The sequence below is a fragment of the Lissotriton vulgaris genome, chromosome 7 (genome assembly GCF_964263255.1).
Source record: "Lissotriton vulgaris chromosome 7, aLisVul1.2, whole genome shotgun sequence".
In the NCBI taxonomy this organism is placed as follows: domain Eukaryota; kingdom Metazoa; phylum Chordata; class Amphibia; order Caudata; family Salamandridae; genus Lissotriton; species Lissotriton vulgaris.
In genome coordinates, this window is record NC_141695.1 from 417,341,801 (window position 1) to 417,359,637 (window position 17,837).

The 17,837-nt window shown below is 47.3% G+C and overlaps 1 protein-coding gene across 1 annotated transcript in view; it reads right to left on the reverse strand.

Moving 5' to 3' along the window:
• The window catches only part of LOC147701770 (sulfotransferase 2B1-like), a 415,303-nt gene that overhangs the window by 45,969 nt on the left and 351,497 nt on the right, over positions 1–17,837 (reverse strand). Inside the window, exon 6 of the mRNA XM_086930398.1 lies at positions 17,396–17,576. Within this exon, the coding sequence (XP_086786524.1) occupies positions 17,396–17,576 (181 nt within the window). The remainder of the gene's footprint in view (positions 1–17,395; positions 17,577–17,837) is intronic.

Below are 17,837 nucleotides of genomic sequence, written 5' to 3' on the forward strand. Positions count from 1 at the left end.
TGGATAATCCCCTATCTCCTGCAGGAGCACCAATGCCTTTTCCCACAGATTTCGCTTTCGCCGGCATGTTGCAATAGTCGCAGCCCGGCAACCTTGACTCCGTGGCACCAATGTTGCAACACGCTTCTGCTACTTTAATCTCTGGCAGCATTCCCATTTACCATGACTTTTCTTTTCTGTTATTGCCCATAAAAAGGGCCAGGAGACCCTATTGAACGTTTTTCTGTAAGTAGTATTGCGGCCATATGGTCTCCTGAAACCTATGTAAAGTCAAACAACGTAATTATGCGGCGAGTATGTTCAGTTGTGCCTCTTTCGAGGACAAACCCATGTTGAAAAGGAGAATCTAGCTTCTTGATAACTACAGCTAGTCTATTAGCCAGAATATTGGAGACAATTTTAACATCGCTGTTAACCAGCGTGATTGGCCGGTACGAGCCCAGTTCTTTTAAGGATTGACCTTTTTTTAGAGAATACTATAATATTAGCATTTTTCCAGGACTCAGGGGCTAGTAGATCAAGTAGTGCTCTATAAAAACCTCCAACATAATAATAATAATAATAATAATAATAATAATAATAATAATAATAAATCCACATTTGTAAAGTGCACAATCAACCGCAAGGGTCTCTAGGTGCTGGAGGCCGTCGGGAAGATTAAGCAAGCTATTGCCCAGAGTCACATGGTGCTGGGCTAATCAGCCGCCGGTGTCGGTGATCGAACCGTGATCCCCAGATTCCGGAGTCAGTCCTCCAAGCCGCGGCGCCACACCTCTTTCACATAAGTGTCAGCACCTGTGTCTTAAATTTTTATAGAATTCCCCTGGTAGTAGATCAGTTCCCATAGCTTTACCTAATGAAAGGGAGTCAATAGCGTTGGTTATTTCTTCTATTGTAAATGGCTCATCTAAATGATCTCTCTCCTCCGGAGATAACTCTTAAAGAAATGTGCCCCCTTAGATAAGCTTCGATTTCTCGGTCCCCAGCCCGAACATCTTCAGTATACAGTCTTTGATAGAAATTTTGAAATGCAGTGAGAATAGCGTCAGGTTCATTTACCACACCCACACTAGGATCCCTAATTTTGCTAATCTGGGTTTGTACCGTCTTTTTCATGGTGCGAACTGCTAGTAAAGGACCCACCCTATCGCTGTTCTCGTAAACCTTACTCTTCCAGACCGTATATTTACAGGCCACTTTTTTAAGAGATATCTCAGTAACAGCATACCTAGCGATAGTGATCTTTACTTGGGCTGGGTCCACATCTGTCCCTACAGACAGTACCTCTATCAGTTCAACTTCTGCCTTCCTCAGATCCTCATACTAGGTCTGTAACAGGGCTTTATCTTTCTTTTGCACCTCCCAACGGTACCCTGATGTTTCTCCCTTGACCCCTACCTTTAGTGTACCCAACACAATGCTGATATTAGTACTCCCTAAATTCTCCTCAATAAACCTCGGGATTCACGCCTCCATTTGCTGAAAATATCCCTCCTCACTTAATACAGTCTTTTTGAATGTCCAACGTATTTGAATGGATTGAAGCGCCATATTTATTTAAATCACCAGAGGGTTATGGTCCGACATAACTTTGGGATATTTACTTATCGAGCACCCTTGAAAAAGATCTTGCGACACAAAAAAATAATCCAATCTTGTGTGCACTCAATGCAGTGCAGGAAAAGTACGTAAAACGGGGATCGCACCCCTTCTGTGCTGCCCATATATCCACTAACCCATGCAAAGATTTAAGTTGTGACAGTGATTTAAAAACTCTAGGTTTACGACCTTGATAGATCGTCCCTGTATGGGTGGCAACCTGACAACTCATGTTAATATTCATATCCCCGTAGAGAATAAGACGGAGGGGCCGCCCCACAAGCTCAACATTCAACCATTCGAATAATGCAGGATCATCAAGCACTGACCCATATACTGAGCAAAGACTGAGCATTTTGTTCCCAAAGCAGGATTGCAGTATTACTCATCTGCCAATTTTATCTACCAGTGGGCGTCAAAAACTACCCATTCCCTTTCGTGCCAGTACCGCCATCCCTCTTGCCCATTAGTTTCCTGTGTGGTAGTAGCAATAATTTGGTATCCCGCAATCTCAAGAACCCCCTTTCTGTGCCCCTCAATGTGTGTCTCTTCAAGACATAAAATATCTGCCCGCAAGAATTGAACATCGAGACTGACTCTCCTTTTTTAGGGGTCGTTTAGCCCACAAATATTAATGGATGCGATTCTAAGTAAGTAAGTAATTCTTTATTGCTCAGTTAATTAAAACCATTGCAATCTGCATATTGCATGTATGTGAAATTAAAATACATTTTTTATCTAATAAAACATTCTTATCCAACATTTTGGTAAAATTAACTTTAAAATAGTCTGAGAACATCGTGAAGCTAAAAAATATAGATTGCGAGTCGTTAGACTTTCGCTTATCTAAATGTTAAATCATTGTGTAGACAGGAAGAGTCTTTATTCTTGTCCGTGCCGCAATGGGCTCTTGGAGCAGTTTTGCGCTGAACCTTCTAAAGGATGTGAAAAATAATATTAAAAAAAGCAAGCCCATGGACTCTCTGCAGCCTTTACAGATTCTTAGAAGTTTGTGATCCGTCCGTGGTGGTTGTGGCTTGAATTTATGGTAGAGGCTTACTGGGAAGGTAGTTGGAGTTAAATGTTGTGTAGGTTAGTTTCTTCCGGGCTCTCCCTTCCGTCATTCTGCTTCTTTTCAGCTTTTTCCAGGAATTTTACCAGATCACTTGCTAATTCAATCAATCAATCAATCAGAGGGTCTAAAGGCACTGAAGAAACGGGGGGGAGGCAGAGGTGCAGCTATTGCTCGAATGACCATGTTTTGAGGTGTTTCATGAAGGTGAGATCGTCCTGGGTCAGTCGTAGGTGTGCGGGGAGGGAGTTCCATGTCTTCGCTGCCAGGTAGGAGAACGATCTCACTCCGGTGGTGGTTCTTCAAATCCGTGGGACGGTGGTGAGGGCAAGACTGGAGGAGCGGAGTTGACGGGTGGGGGTGTGGAATGAGATGCAGTTGTTGAGGTACTCGGGCCCATGTTGTGGAGCGCTTTGTGTGCGTGGGTGAGCAGCCTGAACGTGATCCTCTTGTTGATGGGTAGCCAGTTCAGGTTTCCCAGGTGGGCGGATATGTGGCTGTGGCGGGGGATGTCGAGGATGAGTCGTGCAGGGGCGTCCTGTATGCGCTGAAGGCGTTTCTCAAGTTTGGCTGTGGTTCCTGCGTATAGGGCGTTCCCGTAGTCCAGTCGGCTGGTGACGAGGGCCTTGGATGTTTTTTCCGTCGAAACATGGTTTAACTGCTTCCGGCATGTCCTTATTCCCAGTTTCTTTAGGGTTGGCTTTAGGTGTTGTCGGCGCTTCTTATCCAGCCCTTTGCTGGTGCATATTAAGTGAAGGATGTCCTCTTTTGTATTCCCGCATATTCGGCAGCTTGATGTCGTTTGTGGCCGTTTCCGTGGGGGAAGATCGTTTTGTGATGGAAGGATGCCCAGCCTTAGTAGTATACATTTCTCCTTTGTAGACTGTGTGTAACCAGCTCCTAAGTAGCTTTGGCATGAGCTGCTGGTGTAGCTTTGGATGACAGTCCAACCGTGTGCCCTCTTTTTTTAATGCTGCTTTGTCCTCTATTAGGTTCTGAAACTGGGATGGTGCAGTGAGCTAAAAAACGGTGTTGGATCTAGCCCTGATCTCTTGACTGGGTGAGAGTATTCTGTTTAATTCAGAGACTCTGTCCCTCACCACCCCTTGTTGTAAATATTTTTGTCCACCCTAAGCGTGGAAGGGTATACTCAGATGTGAGTCCCTTGCTCATTGCACCATCAGGATTCAAGCAAGCCGGGCCGAAGAAGGCTGAAATGCCAGAAACCGGTCCCCGGTAGCTTGTTTCCTTCCCAGTGTAAGAATTGGCATTTGTAGTTTGGTTTGCCCTGTTCCCATCATGCACTGGGACAGGAACAGACTAATTTGCATACAGCTGGGTTCTGAAACTGGGATGGTGCAGTGAGCTAAAAAACGGTGTTGGATCTAGCCCTGATCTCTTGACTGGGTGAGAGTATTCTGTTTAATTCAGAGACTCTGTCCCTCACCACCCCTTGTTGTAAATATTTTTGTCCACCCTAAGCGTGGAAGGGTATACTCAGATGTGAGTCCCTTGCTCATTGCACCATCAGGATTCAAGCAAGCCGGGCCGAAGAAGGAAATGCCAGAAACCGGTCCCCGGTAGCTTGTTTCCTTCCCAGTGTAAGAATTGGCTTTTGTAGTTTGGTTTGCCCTGTTCCCATCATGCACTGGGACAGGAACAGACTAATTTGCATACAGCCGGGTTCTGAAACTGGGATGGTGCAGTGAGCTAAAAAACGGTGTTGGATCTAGCCCTGATCTCTTGACTGGGTGAGAGTATTCTGTTTAATTCAGAGACTCTGTCCCTCACCACCCCTTGTTGTAAATATTTTTGTCCACCCTAAGCGTGGAAGGGTATACTCAGATGTGAGTCCCTTGCTCATTGCACCATCAGGATTCAAGCAAGCCGGGCCGAAGAAGGCTGAAATGCCAGAAACCGGTCCCCGGTAGCTTGTTTCCTTCCCAGTGTAAGAATTGGCTTTTGTAGTTTGGTTTGCCCTGTTCCCATCATGCACTGGGACAGGAACAGACTAATTTGCATACAGCCGGGTTCTGAAACTGGGATGGTGCAGTGAGCTAAAAAACGGTGTTGGATCTAGCCCTCATCTCTTGACTGGGTGAGAGTATTCTGTTTAATTCAGAGACTCTGTCCCTCACCACCCCTTGTTGTAAATATTTTTGTCCACCCTAAGCGTGGAAGGGTATACTCAGATGTGAGTCCCTTGCTCATTGCACCATCAGGATTCAAGCAAGCCGGGCCGAAGAAGGCTGAAATGCCAGAAACCGGTCCCCGGTAGCTTGTTTCCTTCCCAGTGTAAGAATTGGCTTTTGTAGTTTGGTTTGCCCTGTTCCCATCATGCACTGGGACAGGAACAGACTAATTTGCATACAGCCGGGTTCTGAAACTGGGATGGTGCAGTGAGCTAAAAAACGGTGTTGGATCTAGCCCTGATCTCTTGACTGGGTGAGAGTATTCTGTTTAATTCAGAGACTCTGTCCCTCACCACCCCTTGTTGTAAATATTTTTGTCCACCCTAAGCGTGGAAGGGTATACTCAGATGTGAGTCCCTTGCTCATTGCACCATCAGGATTCAAGCAAGCCGGGCCGAAGAAGGCTGAAATGCCAGAAACCGGTCCCCGGTAGCTTGTTTCCTTCCCAGTGTAAGAATTGGCTTTTGTAGTTTGGTTTGCCCTGTTCCCATCATGCACTGGGACAGGAACAGACTAATTTGCATACAGCCGGGTTCTGAAACTGGGATGGTGCAGTGAGCTAAAAAACGGTGTTGGATCTAGCCCTGATCTCTTGACTGGGTGAGAGTATTCTGTTTAATTCAGAGACTCTGTCCCTCACCACCCCTTGTTGTAAATATTGTCCTCTATTAGTGACATGATCCTTGCAGATTTATTTGCTAGTTGTTTGAACAAGTTATGTGAGATATTGCTCTTCCAAGCATCTTGTAGCTCCAAAGTTTCTATGGAGTGCTTTAGATAGGTTGCGGCAGCACTCGTGTTTCTCACTGATAGCTCATTCCAGAGATAGTGGTCCGAGGATGAGGCATCGGCTACTCGTATTTTATGCCAACTTTTGACATAGGCACCCATTCTTTCTATTCCTTAGTTCCTCAGGCCAAATTCAAGTCTTATTTGTGCTTGGGAGGTGTATTTAGGCAGATTGAATAACATTCGCATTGCCCTGGCTGTTGTAATGTTCAGTATCTGTGCATCCCTTCCTGGGAGGCATTCACTTCCGTAGGTGATGGCCGGTGTTAGTTTTGCTTGAATTATTTGTAGGAGTGGATTGAAACTGCTGACGGATACTTTCTTTTTGAAATTTCTCAGTGCAACCGATATTGTGGTTCCTCTCCTTGCTATTGCTTCCTTCTGAGGGAGGAATATCCCCTTTCTATCAACGATTACACCCAAAAATTTGCACTCGTCCTTGGTTTCCAATGTTAGGCCTCTCATTTGCCAGAGAAATTTGGGTGTAGCCGTCTTCGCGTTTATTCTCATGGCTTTTGTTTTGGAGAGGTTTATACTGAGGCCATTTGTAGCTGCATGGGTGTATGTTGTGTTGATTAGATGTTGTAGCCCTATCGGCGTGCGGCTAATAAGCACAATGTCATCGGTGTACATCAAGTTTGAGACAATCAGTCCTCCTAGTAGTGGGGCATGAGGATTGCATTCATCTAGCATTAAAGAAAGATCCAACATAAAATGTTGAAAAGGGTTGGGGCTAGAACGCACCCTCGTTTGAGGCCCTTTGTCGTCTGTACTTTTCTTGACAGGCAGTCTCCTGAGCCCAACTTTATTTTTACTCATGTGTCCGTGTGTAACAGCAGCAGTTGCGATAGTAAAGTTTATGGTATTTTCCTGTTTGCCAGCTTGTCCCATAGTAGGTTTCTGTTGATGTTGTTGAATGCTGAAGTGAAGTCAATGAAGCATACATAGAGGGGTAGACTGGCGAGTTTGGCGGCTTCTATTAGGAGAGTTAGGGCCAGAATATTTGTCGTAGGTCCTGATTTTTTCCAAAAGCCTGTCTGGGTGATGGTGATCACAGCATTTTCATTCACCCATTCAGGGAGCTCCTCTAGCAATAGACCAGCATAGTATTTGGCCTCGTTGTTGTTTAAGGCAACAAGTATATAGTTTTTTGGATCATTTTTGCTGCCTTTCTTGTGAATTGGAGCTATTATTGAGCCTTTCCATGAGTCAGGAATATTTTCTGTTTCATAAATCTGTTTGAATAGTGGCAATAGAGCTGCTGCCCAGTATTCCGGATTTTGTTTGTACAAGATGGGAGGAATTCCATTGGGGCCTGGAGCCCCCTGTGTCTTTCCTTTTGCTATCCTGTTTATGATTTGTTTTTCTGTAAAGCTCATTGAAGTTAACTCTGTTGGTTGTATGCTGTCTAACGTTTTTCTGTTAGGTTCTGATGGCTTCTTGTTGTTATATTGAAGTGGAGCCGTAAATATTCAGACCATGCTTCTTCGGTAATATAAGAATTTATGCTGGGTATTCTTGAGTCCTGGAGGTCGTTCACTGTCTTCCAGAATCTATCACTGGTGTTGTTTCCTTTTGCATCATAGAGCAGCTTGGCCCATAGCTCTTCCTCTGCCTCCCATTTCAGGTTCCAGATTAGTTTATTCTTGATGGATTTTTGTTTTTGCAGTTCCTTTTGGACTTCTTGGTCCGGGCCATCTCGATATAGTTGCTGCAATAGTTTATTGATGTTTCTACCATGGTTCTTTAAGTTTATGTTCTGTTTTCTTTTCTTGTCTTCCTCTTCCTTGTTATGAGAACTCTTTTTGGAGCTTGGTTGGTTTTGATATTCTAAAACTGTGTGTTTAGTTTTTGAGCTTGTTTGGGCAGTTCCATGGCTGCTGGTAAATAATTCCCATCGGCTTAGATTATCTGTCCGGGGCTCCATGCTTTTTTCCCACCGTTTTTTAACTTCCAGGTACAATTAGCTGTTTTGTTTTAGTTGGCATTTAATTGGGGTGCTGTGCCTTTGCCAGTTTCTCGCTGCTAGCCCCGTCTTCATTCTGCTCTGCACAGCACGTGTTGCTCTGGGACAAATTGAGACCTTTCCCCTTCGCAATCACACGCTGAGTCATGGATAATCCCCTATCTCCTGCAGGAGCACCAATGCCTTTTCCCACAGATTTCGCTTTCGCCGGCATGTTGCAATAGTCGCAGCCCGGCAACCTTGACTCCGTGGCACCAATGTTGCAACGCGCTTCTGCTACTTTAATCTCTGGCAGCATTCCCATTGAGAGAAAGTAGCGGTTAACTCCCCCGTATCTCCGGAGCACTTCCTGCTTGATACCAGCCGCCTCCGAGAGAAGCGTCCACACAGCTCGAGCCGTTAGGACCCCAATGTTCGGAAACTTCATCTGTTTTTGAATCGGCAGTCCGTCAGTAAATCCGGAGACTCATCGGTATATCTACTGGTGAGTTAAAGCATTTCCCTTGTCAAGATGGCGGCTGCGTGAGTGCTGTGCGAAGCCCCTCTTTTTGGTACAGTGACTGTTTGTTTTTTACACTGAGAAAGAGATCGTCATTGGGGACATTTTGGCTGCAATAATTCCATCAGTTGGGGTGATTCTAAATTCTCACAAAATTCAAAACTCTCTACTGTAGTTGATTGTTTATTAACTGACACTGCAGGAAGTGTCCTTGTCATGGATTCAGAAATGGTTGCTATCAGATCTGTGGTAGTACAACACAAACTTGCATTACATGTCCTATGCATAAAAGAGGGCAGAGTCTGTCAAATGCTAAAAGTCCAACAGTGCTGTACATTAAGACTTAGAAATCTGATCAGTAACAACAACAACGGCAATTCCGCCACCCTGATCGACAACCTCGCCAACCTCGGCCTCAAACAACTTGTCACCGTACCCACCGACACCGCCGGCCACACGCTGGACCCCGTATTCTTCACAGGCACCCACGTCACCTTTGACCACACCACTGGACCGACCACCGCTGCATTCATTTCACCTTCAAGAAACCAACCATGCACCACTGCACCCAACAGCTTCCTCGCCGCTGCTGGAGCAAAGTCACCGAAGACCGGCTGATCACCACCCTCGCCCAGAACCCACCCACTGACCCCACCAACCCAGAAGCCGCAGCCTGCAACCTCAGACAGTGGATTGACTACTGCACCAACACACTCGCCCTGCTCAAAAAACCCTCCAACAACCATGCCAATAAGGGAGCCACCTGGTTCACCGACAAGCTCCAGAGCTCCAAATGTGCATGCCGGAAACATGGAGAAAATATGGCTCCACGAACGCACACCTGACAGCCACGCAGCCCACAAGGGCGCGACCCGCAGACATCACCAGCTCATCAGATTAGCCAAGAGATCCTCCTTCAAAGACCGCTTGGACAACAATGCACACAACAGCAAAGAGCTCTTCAGCATCGTAAAGAAACTCTCCAACCCCAGTGCCAATGCAAACAACATCCCGCCCTCACAAGAACTGTGCGACCCATTAGCCATCTTCTTCCACCACAAGATCGCTGACATCCACAACAGCTAGGTCAAGGTCATGAACTCCATCCACTCAGGATCTCCGTCAGACCCGTGCCCATACCACGTATTCAACATAGCAGACGCAGCCATCACACCCCAACTACGGAAGGTCATCAACATCTCCTTCGAAACAGCCACATTCCCAGAAAGCTGGAAGCACCACGAAATCAACGCCCTCCTCAAGAAGCACAAGGTGGACCACAAGGACCTCAAGAACTTCAGGCCCATCTCATCGAGAAAATCGTCAACAGGCAACTGATCCGCCTCCTGGAAGACAACATCTTGGACCCGTCCCAGTCCGGATTCAGATGAAACCACAGCACTGAGACAGCCCTCATCACCACCACAGACGATATCAGGCACCAACTAGACAACGGTGAAACATCAGCCCTCATCCTCCTGGACCTGTCGGCCACATTCGACGCGGTCTGCCATCGCACTCTAAAGGCACGCCTCCTAGAAGCCTGAATCCAAGGGAAGGCCCTTGACTGGACCACGTCCTTCCTCTCCAGCAGAACACAGAGAGTCCGCCTCCTACCCTTCGGATCCGAAGCCACCGACATCATCTGCGGTGTACCCCAGGGCTCATCACTCAACCTGACGCTGTTCAACATCTACATGGCCCCCCTTGCACAAGTGGCCCACCAGCACGACCTCAACATCATCTCCTACGCCGACAACACCCAGCTCATCCTCTCCCTCACCCTCACACCACCAAAACCAACCTCCACAAGGGAATGAAGGCCGTCGCTGACTGGATGAGGAGCAGCCGTCTGAAGCAGAACTTGGGCAAGACAGAGGTACTCATCCTCGGACCCACCCCCTCAGCCTGGGACAACTCCTGGTGGCCGAGTAAGTATGGGCGAATTTTACGGATCTGCGGTCTGCGAATTCACATGAAATTGCTAAATAAATCTGCGAATTCGCAGATTTTCCCGTGAAATTAAGGATTTATTTGCTATTTGCACTATACTCAACTGGAGTACTTTCTACTGGCTAATCAGTAAGTGCTACCTCGTTGGGTAAATGTATAGTGCTTTTCCTACACAGCAGCTGCATAAAGGGCCAGAAGATTTGTCTCCAGTGACCATGTGTGCCGTTTAACTGCCACTTCGCCAAAAGGCGCCGAGGTCCCTTGAGAGAGCTGTCCATCATAGTTGGGAAAGTGCGGGAAGACGTTTGATACCGCTAGTGTGTGGTGCAGGGCTTCTATGCGTGTGCACATGCCTCTTGTGTATAAAGGGTCAGAGAGCGAGCAGGGCAGCAGGTGAGGAGAAAGCAGCCTCCTGGCCACAGGAACTACAAAGGGATCACGCTCGAGAAACTCATGGATGCAAACACCTCCCTCGAGTATTACAGCAAATTTTCTATGGCAGAGAAGGGGGTTAAAGCACACTTGGCCAGCCTCGACCGTGCTCACTAACGTTTTGGGCTGATTAAAACGTTACTGACTTTGAGCCTCAACTAGGGCACCTGCTTTATTTATCTGTAATTGCTTCCTGTTGAGGTTTAATTTTTGTGAGAGGAGCCGCTTGCCATACTTGTAACTATTCTCTGACCCTGCTTCGAGGGTCAGAGAAGGGTCAGAGAATAGTTGCAAGTAGGTAACGAACTCTTGGTGCCCAAGTTGAAGTAAATTTCTTTGTAACCATTTTGTAAATGGTTACAAAGAAATTAGCTTCAACTTAGGCACCTGCTGTAACCCTGTAAGTGCTTCATAGAAAAAATGTGTCCCGCTCACAGATTTGTGGATTTTTCTGCAATTTTGCGAGATTCGTGGATCGCGAAATTGCCGAAAATCCGCAAATTCCACGAGCGGAACACATTTTTGGCCCAACACTGGGAACAGCACCAACATCCACCGACCATGCACGCAACATAGGATTCATCCTCGACTCCTCCCTCCCCATTGGCTAAGCTGGTCAGCGCTGTCTCCTCCTCCTGCTACAACACCCTCTGCATGCTCCGCAGGATCCCGACCGAAACAAGAAAAATGGTGACAAAGGCCCTCGTCAGCAGCAGACTGGACTATGGCAACGCACTCTACGCAGAAATCCCAGCCAAACACCTACAACGACTACAACGCATCCAAAACGCCTTTGCCCGACTGATCGTCAACGACCCCCCACCTGAGAGACCTACACTGGCTCCCCGGCGACAAGAGGATCACCTTCAAGCTCCTCACCCATGCACACAAAGCACTTCACAATGCCGGACCAGCCTACCTTAACAGCAGACTCAGCTTCCACAACCCCACCCTCCAGCTCCGCCAGCCTCGCCCTCGCCGCTGTCCCCCGCATCCAACGAACGACCTCCAGCGGCAGATCCTTCTCCTACCTCACTGCAAAGACTTGGAAGACCCTCCCTACCCACATACGGCAGACTCAAGACCAACTCGCCTTCAGAAGACCTCTCAAGACCTGGCTCTTCGAGCAGTAGCAGCACCCCCTCCCCTCAGCACCTTGAGACCCTCACAGGTGAGTAGCGTGCTCTACAAATACTCTGATTGATTGATTGATTGATTGATTGAATGTTAATAATTATCCTATAAAGTCTCCCAGGGAGGGACAAGGGACTTGATAGGTCCAGCATACATGCCCCAAGGATAACCTAAAGACAAAGGGTATGCTTTTCCTAGGGAGTTAGAGGGAGGAAGTAGGTGAAAGACCACGTCAGTGATGGAGGTTATCTGTAGGTGCTAGATGGGACAAGGTAGTGAGTGCTTGCCTAGGGATAGCTCCATTAAGGAGCAAGGGCCCTCACAAACCCCAAGGGGTGTCATGCTTCATCATAGGGCAGCTCCTCGTTGGGCCGGAGCTGCAATGCCCAACGGGACACTCAGGAGGGCTCTTTGCCATAGGTCTTCTTGGTTTTGCAGTTCTGAAGCTAGATGATGTTCTGTGAGGGTGCCTAAGTGAAGTGAGTTGAAGTGGGGTGTTAGAAATTGGATCTCTGGTTGGCTAAGGCTTGCGTCAAAGCCAGGCAGAGACCAACACTCTAGTCAGGGCTAGGGAGTTACACGCAAAGGTAACCCCTGCTCACCCCATTGGTAGTTTGGCACGAGCAGTCACGCTTATCCCGGAGGCCATGTGTGAGAAGTTGGCCTGGTATATAATGCTCACTAATTCTAGTGATCACTTTGTACCATGCCAAGCAACCCTTATGATGATTGGTTGTAATTCAACCTTGTAGACCAGTTATCCTAGTGGTAACGTGGACAAAGCAGTCTTAGGCTAAACTCTGAAAGGCATGTGAAGCCAGCTGTATTACCATACACAACCCCCTTGAATACCAAATGAAAGGACACCACACAGATATATATTGAAAATATATATTGATTTATTAACTATAAAATCCCCTGGACTCTTTATGAGCACAGAAGCACAAGCGTTAAATCACAAGACAGTTTAAAATACACAAAAGTTGCACAATATGGATGAGCCCTAGGGGCCACCTAAACCATATACTAAGAAAGTGGTATAAGAGATACCAATCAGAACGGAAACAGGCCTAGGGCCTTGGGAATCGCTGGAGCTATTATAAGGTGAACCAGTTCCAATTGTGTATGCACCTAGGGTACATGGAGTCCATTTTAAGGAGAGAGCAATTAGCCTGGGGCCCTGAATAGCAGGATCCCAGGCCAACTATGTCAAAAACCAGCTAAACACCAGGCAAAAAGTTTGGGGGTAAGCATAGTCAGATATCCACCTTCCTACACCATGTGTAAAGCATTTGCGCAAGCACGCAGAAACAACATCCCAGGCACACTACAAAAGGAACTCCACACAAGGTTACATAAAAAAATAGCCTTTGTATTATAATAACACATTAGAATAGTAGTCACATAATATACACTGTGCCAACTGGCACTGGGCATTATTTGCAAGGGATTATATACACATGACAGGGCCACATGGACGACTGTCAGAACCATCATAGAGTGTACATAGTAAAAGTAAAACAGATCGTAAACGTACAACCAGTAGCCACTGGTAATCACTGTACCTAGCATCAACCTGTAACATAAACTACATTATGCACAGTATCACATCAGGCGCGAATTACATTCTGCGCCAACCTCACCAGCTCTAAACACATTATGCAATCCTCTCACAAGTCAAAACACATGAGACCCTAACCTCCTCAGCATAACTCACATTAGGGACATAAATCACACAGTGAAACATAATCTCACTGGCATAAACCATGATATGCAAAACAGCCTCATAATCATAAAAACACATTTAGAGGTATCAAACAGGGTGCATAATCATACTATATACTTTACATTTCCTTGCACCACATAATCACATTAGGGCCTGGTGCCCTGCAATCATAACAGTCCCCCTGGCCAACTGTCCTTCTAAAAAAGATGGCTCAAATGCCATATGTCCCAAGAGTCAGGGCGTGCTGCCTGGGCAGTGAAAGTCAAGGGTGCGCACTTTCGCGCAGACCTAAACCTTGCAGCTGGTACTAAGTGCTGCGCAGCTGGGAATAGATGGAGGCGAAGGAGTGCATCTCACTCCTAACTGCAGGCATGCCCCTAAAACAAAGAAAGACCTAAACGGTGCAACTGCCCACTACTTGCTGGGCAGCTGGGAAAGTTAAAATGAGGCATGGGCTCTTAATGTGCCTTTGGAAGAAATGCGCCAAATATTGCAGCTACCCACGCTGGTGCAGAGCAGCTAAGAACAATAGAAGGGGACCTGGCACCACTGTGCCTCTTCAACCCCTCTGGGCCCTTCTAAATTAACTGCCCCCAATTAACTGTGGCCCTCTGGGGCTTTCTTAGCCACATAAACTGACCCCACGTGTTGGAGCCACACAGGGCTCTAGAACAATCACCGGCCCACAAACAATAAAAGCATGGGCCCCTCTGGGCACTAAGGAAAGGAAAAAATATACCAGCAGCAGGGGAGCAGCCCTCTCTCCTGGCGGGGCTGCTCAGTCTTAGGCACAGTCACTGTGCCTCCAACAGCACTATTGTAGAGCACACGGAGCCCCACTCACCGGTTTCAGTGGGGCAGGACCTCTATGCTGCGGTTCGCAGGGTTGTTGCTTGCTCCCGCCGCCTCTTCACCCGTGTCCCCTCCTGAGACCCGGGATTCCTCTCTGCTGGCGGCCGCCCCCGCTCTGCATTACTCTCCTCACTTGCTACTGACTGCGGGGCTCTCCCTCAGCCATGGGAGCCCATCACAGGCAGGTGCCGTACTCTTCACCTGGGCATCTTCTCAGGCTGCATGGGTGTGCGCGGGACTTCCCCCGAAAAACCGGAAGTCCCGCCCGCCGCCAGGCACAATGTTGCCTGACTTCCGGTTTCGCCATCGGGCCACGGCAGTGAATTCTCTTCGGTGCCAATGAGGGGTAGGCTCCCTCATAGTTTAAAATATAAAGCAGGGTGGGCTCCTGCTATGAAAATAGGAGCGTAAGAGGGGTGGGCACCCGAGCATCAATTAAATTTAAAAGCGAAAATGCAGGGTGGGCACCTGCGATGAAAATACAAAAGTAAGCGGGGTGGGCACCCGCAAGCCAAAGGAAAGTCATCATGGGGGGAAACCCTACACTGGGGATACCCTCACCCAGGGCTGCAGCGCAGGGCTGCACAGCCCACATGCTCTCCTCCTTTGTTGGGAAAGGAAGCCAAAGTGCTCCGTGGGGTGCAAAATGGCTGCATAAAGTCTTTGCAAAAGTTAAAAGGAAAAGCAAAAGGTCCAAACAGTCCTTAAGGCATCCAGGGGGCAATGTAGGGCCCAGGGGCCAGCACACAGGGCCCCCCAGCAGGGAGGCAGTCCCTATAGCGGTCCCTCCTGGGCCCCACCAGCAGCAAGCCCCCTCCGTCAGGAACACTGAACATTTTCATGGGGACACAGCTCCTATATTTATACAACATTTTCCCTTTGTGACACAGCACAGGGCTGGGTGGAAAACCAGATGCAACTGGTTTGGGGGAGCTTTGGTTGTGCTCGGCTCCTCCCTCCTTTGTCAGGTGGGGGCTAGGTGCTCAGATGCACCACAGGGGGCAGAGCCAGCATTGTGAAGGGAAGGCACAGCCCTATTCAGGTCCCAGGTGCAACTCCTCCCTCCCATCTACATGCAGGTCTCCGCATTCACCACTGGGCAGACTCATCCTGGCTCCTGGAGCCAACCACACCATCCAGCCCCTCTCAATCACAAGCCAGACATGCAATTCACAGCAGGGAGGCAGAAACACAATACACAGAAATACCAACTTCTAAAAGTGGCCTTTCTCCACCAGTCACCATAAAACTGGCAGACCATTGCGCAGCGTTTATTCTAACGAGTTCTTATATACTAAACTTGCCCCTGCACTCCTCTCATTTCAGGAATTACCATGGACACACATATCCCCCATGCATTCCTATGGGAGGGCAGGCCAATATCACCACACACACTCAGAGAGCGCACGCACTTTACACTGGTCCACAGTGCACAAGTGCGCAGAGGCCAAAAATCACTACCACTATGTCCGAGCTCTAAGGCAAAAAGTTCAGGGGTGAACCTGCCAAAAGAGCCAAGTCCAACACAACCCCCTTCCAGCCAAAAAGCAGGGCAGACCAATCACCACCCAGATGGGCTTCCCTGCTTAGGGCGATAGAACACGGACTCGGGCCCGCACTGCAGTGACACCCTCTGGCTCAACGTCACTCTGAATCCACATGGTTCTCTCTGAAAAAGAACTTTCAGGCCCAACTAGGCTAACCCCACTGGTACTCCCTAGTTGTCCACGGCCAGGACCAGGCCCTAAGCCATCCAGATACCACTGATCCTTGCCAATTCATAGAGTGGGGGGCAGTAACCCCTGGCATACAATAGCCATTCTCGACTCTCCTTCTCAGTATAGTTCCAAACTACCACTGATCCTTCAACCTAGGGTCAGTACCCTAATGCTGACCAGAGGTCACAGTCACCCTACCTCTACTTCTGGGGTTGCACACTATCCCAGGCAAAACACCCTCCAGAACACAACTCTCCTACCAGTTCAGGACCTCCCTCCATCAATTGGCCTACCACCTGGGATCCACATTCACTGGATGCACCGGGATCAGAGGTGAGGTACTCCCTCCCTTCCAGGGCTCTGCACCCTTCCACTGTAGAACAGGGTCTCTTCACTTAAGATAGGCCTCACCTGTGTTCACAGGGGTACCCTGTGAGAAGTTAGCCTAGCATGTGATGTCCACTATTCTAGTGGGCACCATGCACCAGTCTAAACGACCCTTATTGATGGTGGTTGTAAAGTCAACCTTAGAGACAAGCTATCATAGTGGTAGCATGGACCAGCAGTCTTAGGCTAAAACTTCAGAGAGCATGTGAAGCAAGCTGTTTTACCAATTATCATCCCTTGAGTACCAACTGAAAGGACACCACACAAGGTATATATCAAATATATATGTATTTATTTCTAACTCAACCCCTCTGAACTCTTTATGAGGTCAGAGATCGAAATAAATCACAAGTTACTCATTAAGCATACTATAAGTTGCACAAATACAGTTCTGCCCTAGGGGCCTCACAAACCATATACTAAGTAAGTGGTATAAGAACCACTTCAGGAATAGGGAATAGGTCTAGGGCCTAGGGAATCGCTGGGGCTACACTAGACAACCAAATCGGTAAAATCGGATGACCTACATCTGGCCCAAGATCTTCCCCAGGCCAGCGGAGAGCTCTAAATATATCTTGTGGATGCGTGGGACACCCGCCAACATCTAATAAAAGATTTCCTTGGTTATTTGACAAGCAAGCCAAATGAGGTAGTCTTCTTAGGACCTCAGCCTGACTCTCTTTAGCACCAACACATTTTTTTTAATTGAATCTTTACATTCTCTGATATAGTGATTTCTATGCTCAGTTAGCTCGATATGCACGGAAGAGATTCACGTGATTTACTGCAAGTGAAAATGTCATCTAAATATTCTTTGCACGTGTTTATTGGTGAAGCTATTAAATATAATTGTTGCATTTAAGTAGCACTAAAGCAGTAAGGAGGCTACTGCAGAACGCTAATACATCATAAGGTTACAATTGACATGTACCAGTGACTCAAGTTTCTACATGTATCCATGATACTAGAGTTTTAAAAATAAATGACAAAAACATAGAAAGTGCATAGATTTTTAAAGCATGTTTCATCATTACGTCTGAACTACATTACAGCCATGCTCATGAGCCCACTCTCACCTTTTCTAAGGAATTGTCCCTTTGTCATATCCATTATTTCTTCAGACACCCTGGAATAGTTGCACATGTCATTGTTCTTCATTGCTTCAATTGTACTGTTTTTGACCACAGCATCAATTGCATCTTCATCCAGCTTCTTGCCAAGGAATTCGCAGATCCGCAGCACACTGCCACGCAGGTCCTATAAAAGCCAAGAATATAATTGATTTTTTAGGATACCCTTATAGGTGAGGGTAGATTGACCACTGACTTTAGCTGCAACTGTTGGTTTGTTGGTATTTATTTATTTAATTTATTTATACAGTTTTAAATAGCACGCAAACGACATGTGAGGGTTTCAGAGTGTTTTAAGGTGACATGAAGTAAGAAACAAGCAAGACACAAGAGAACAGCCACTTACCTGAGAGAGGTACAAACTGTGTAAATTGAAAAACTGAGGAAA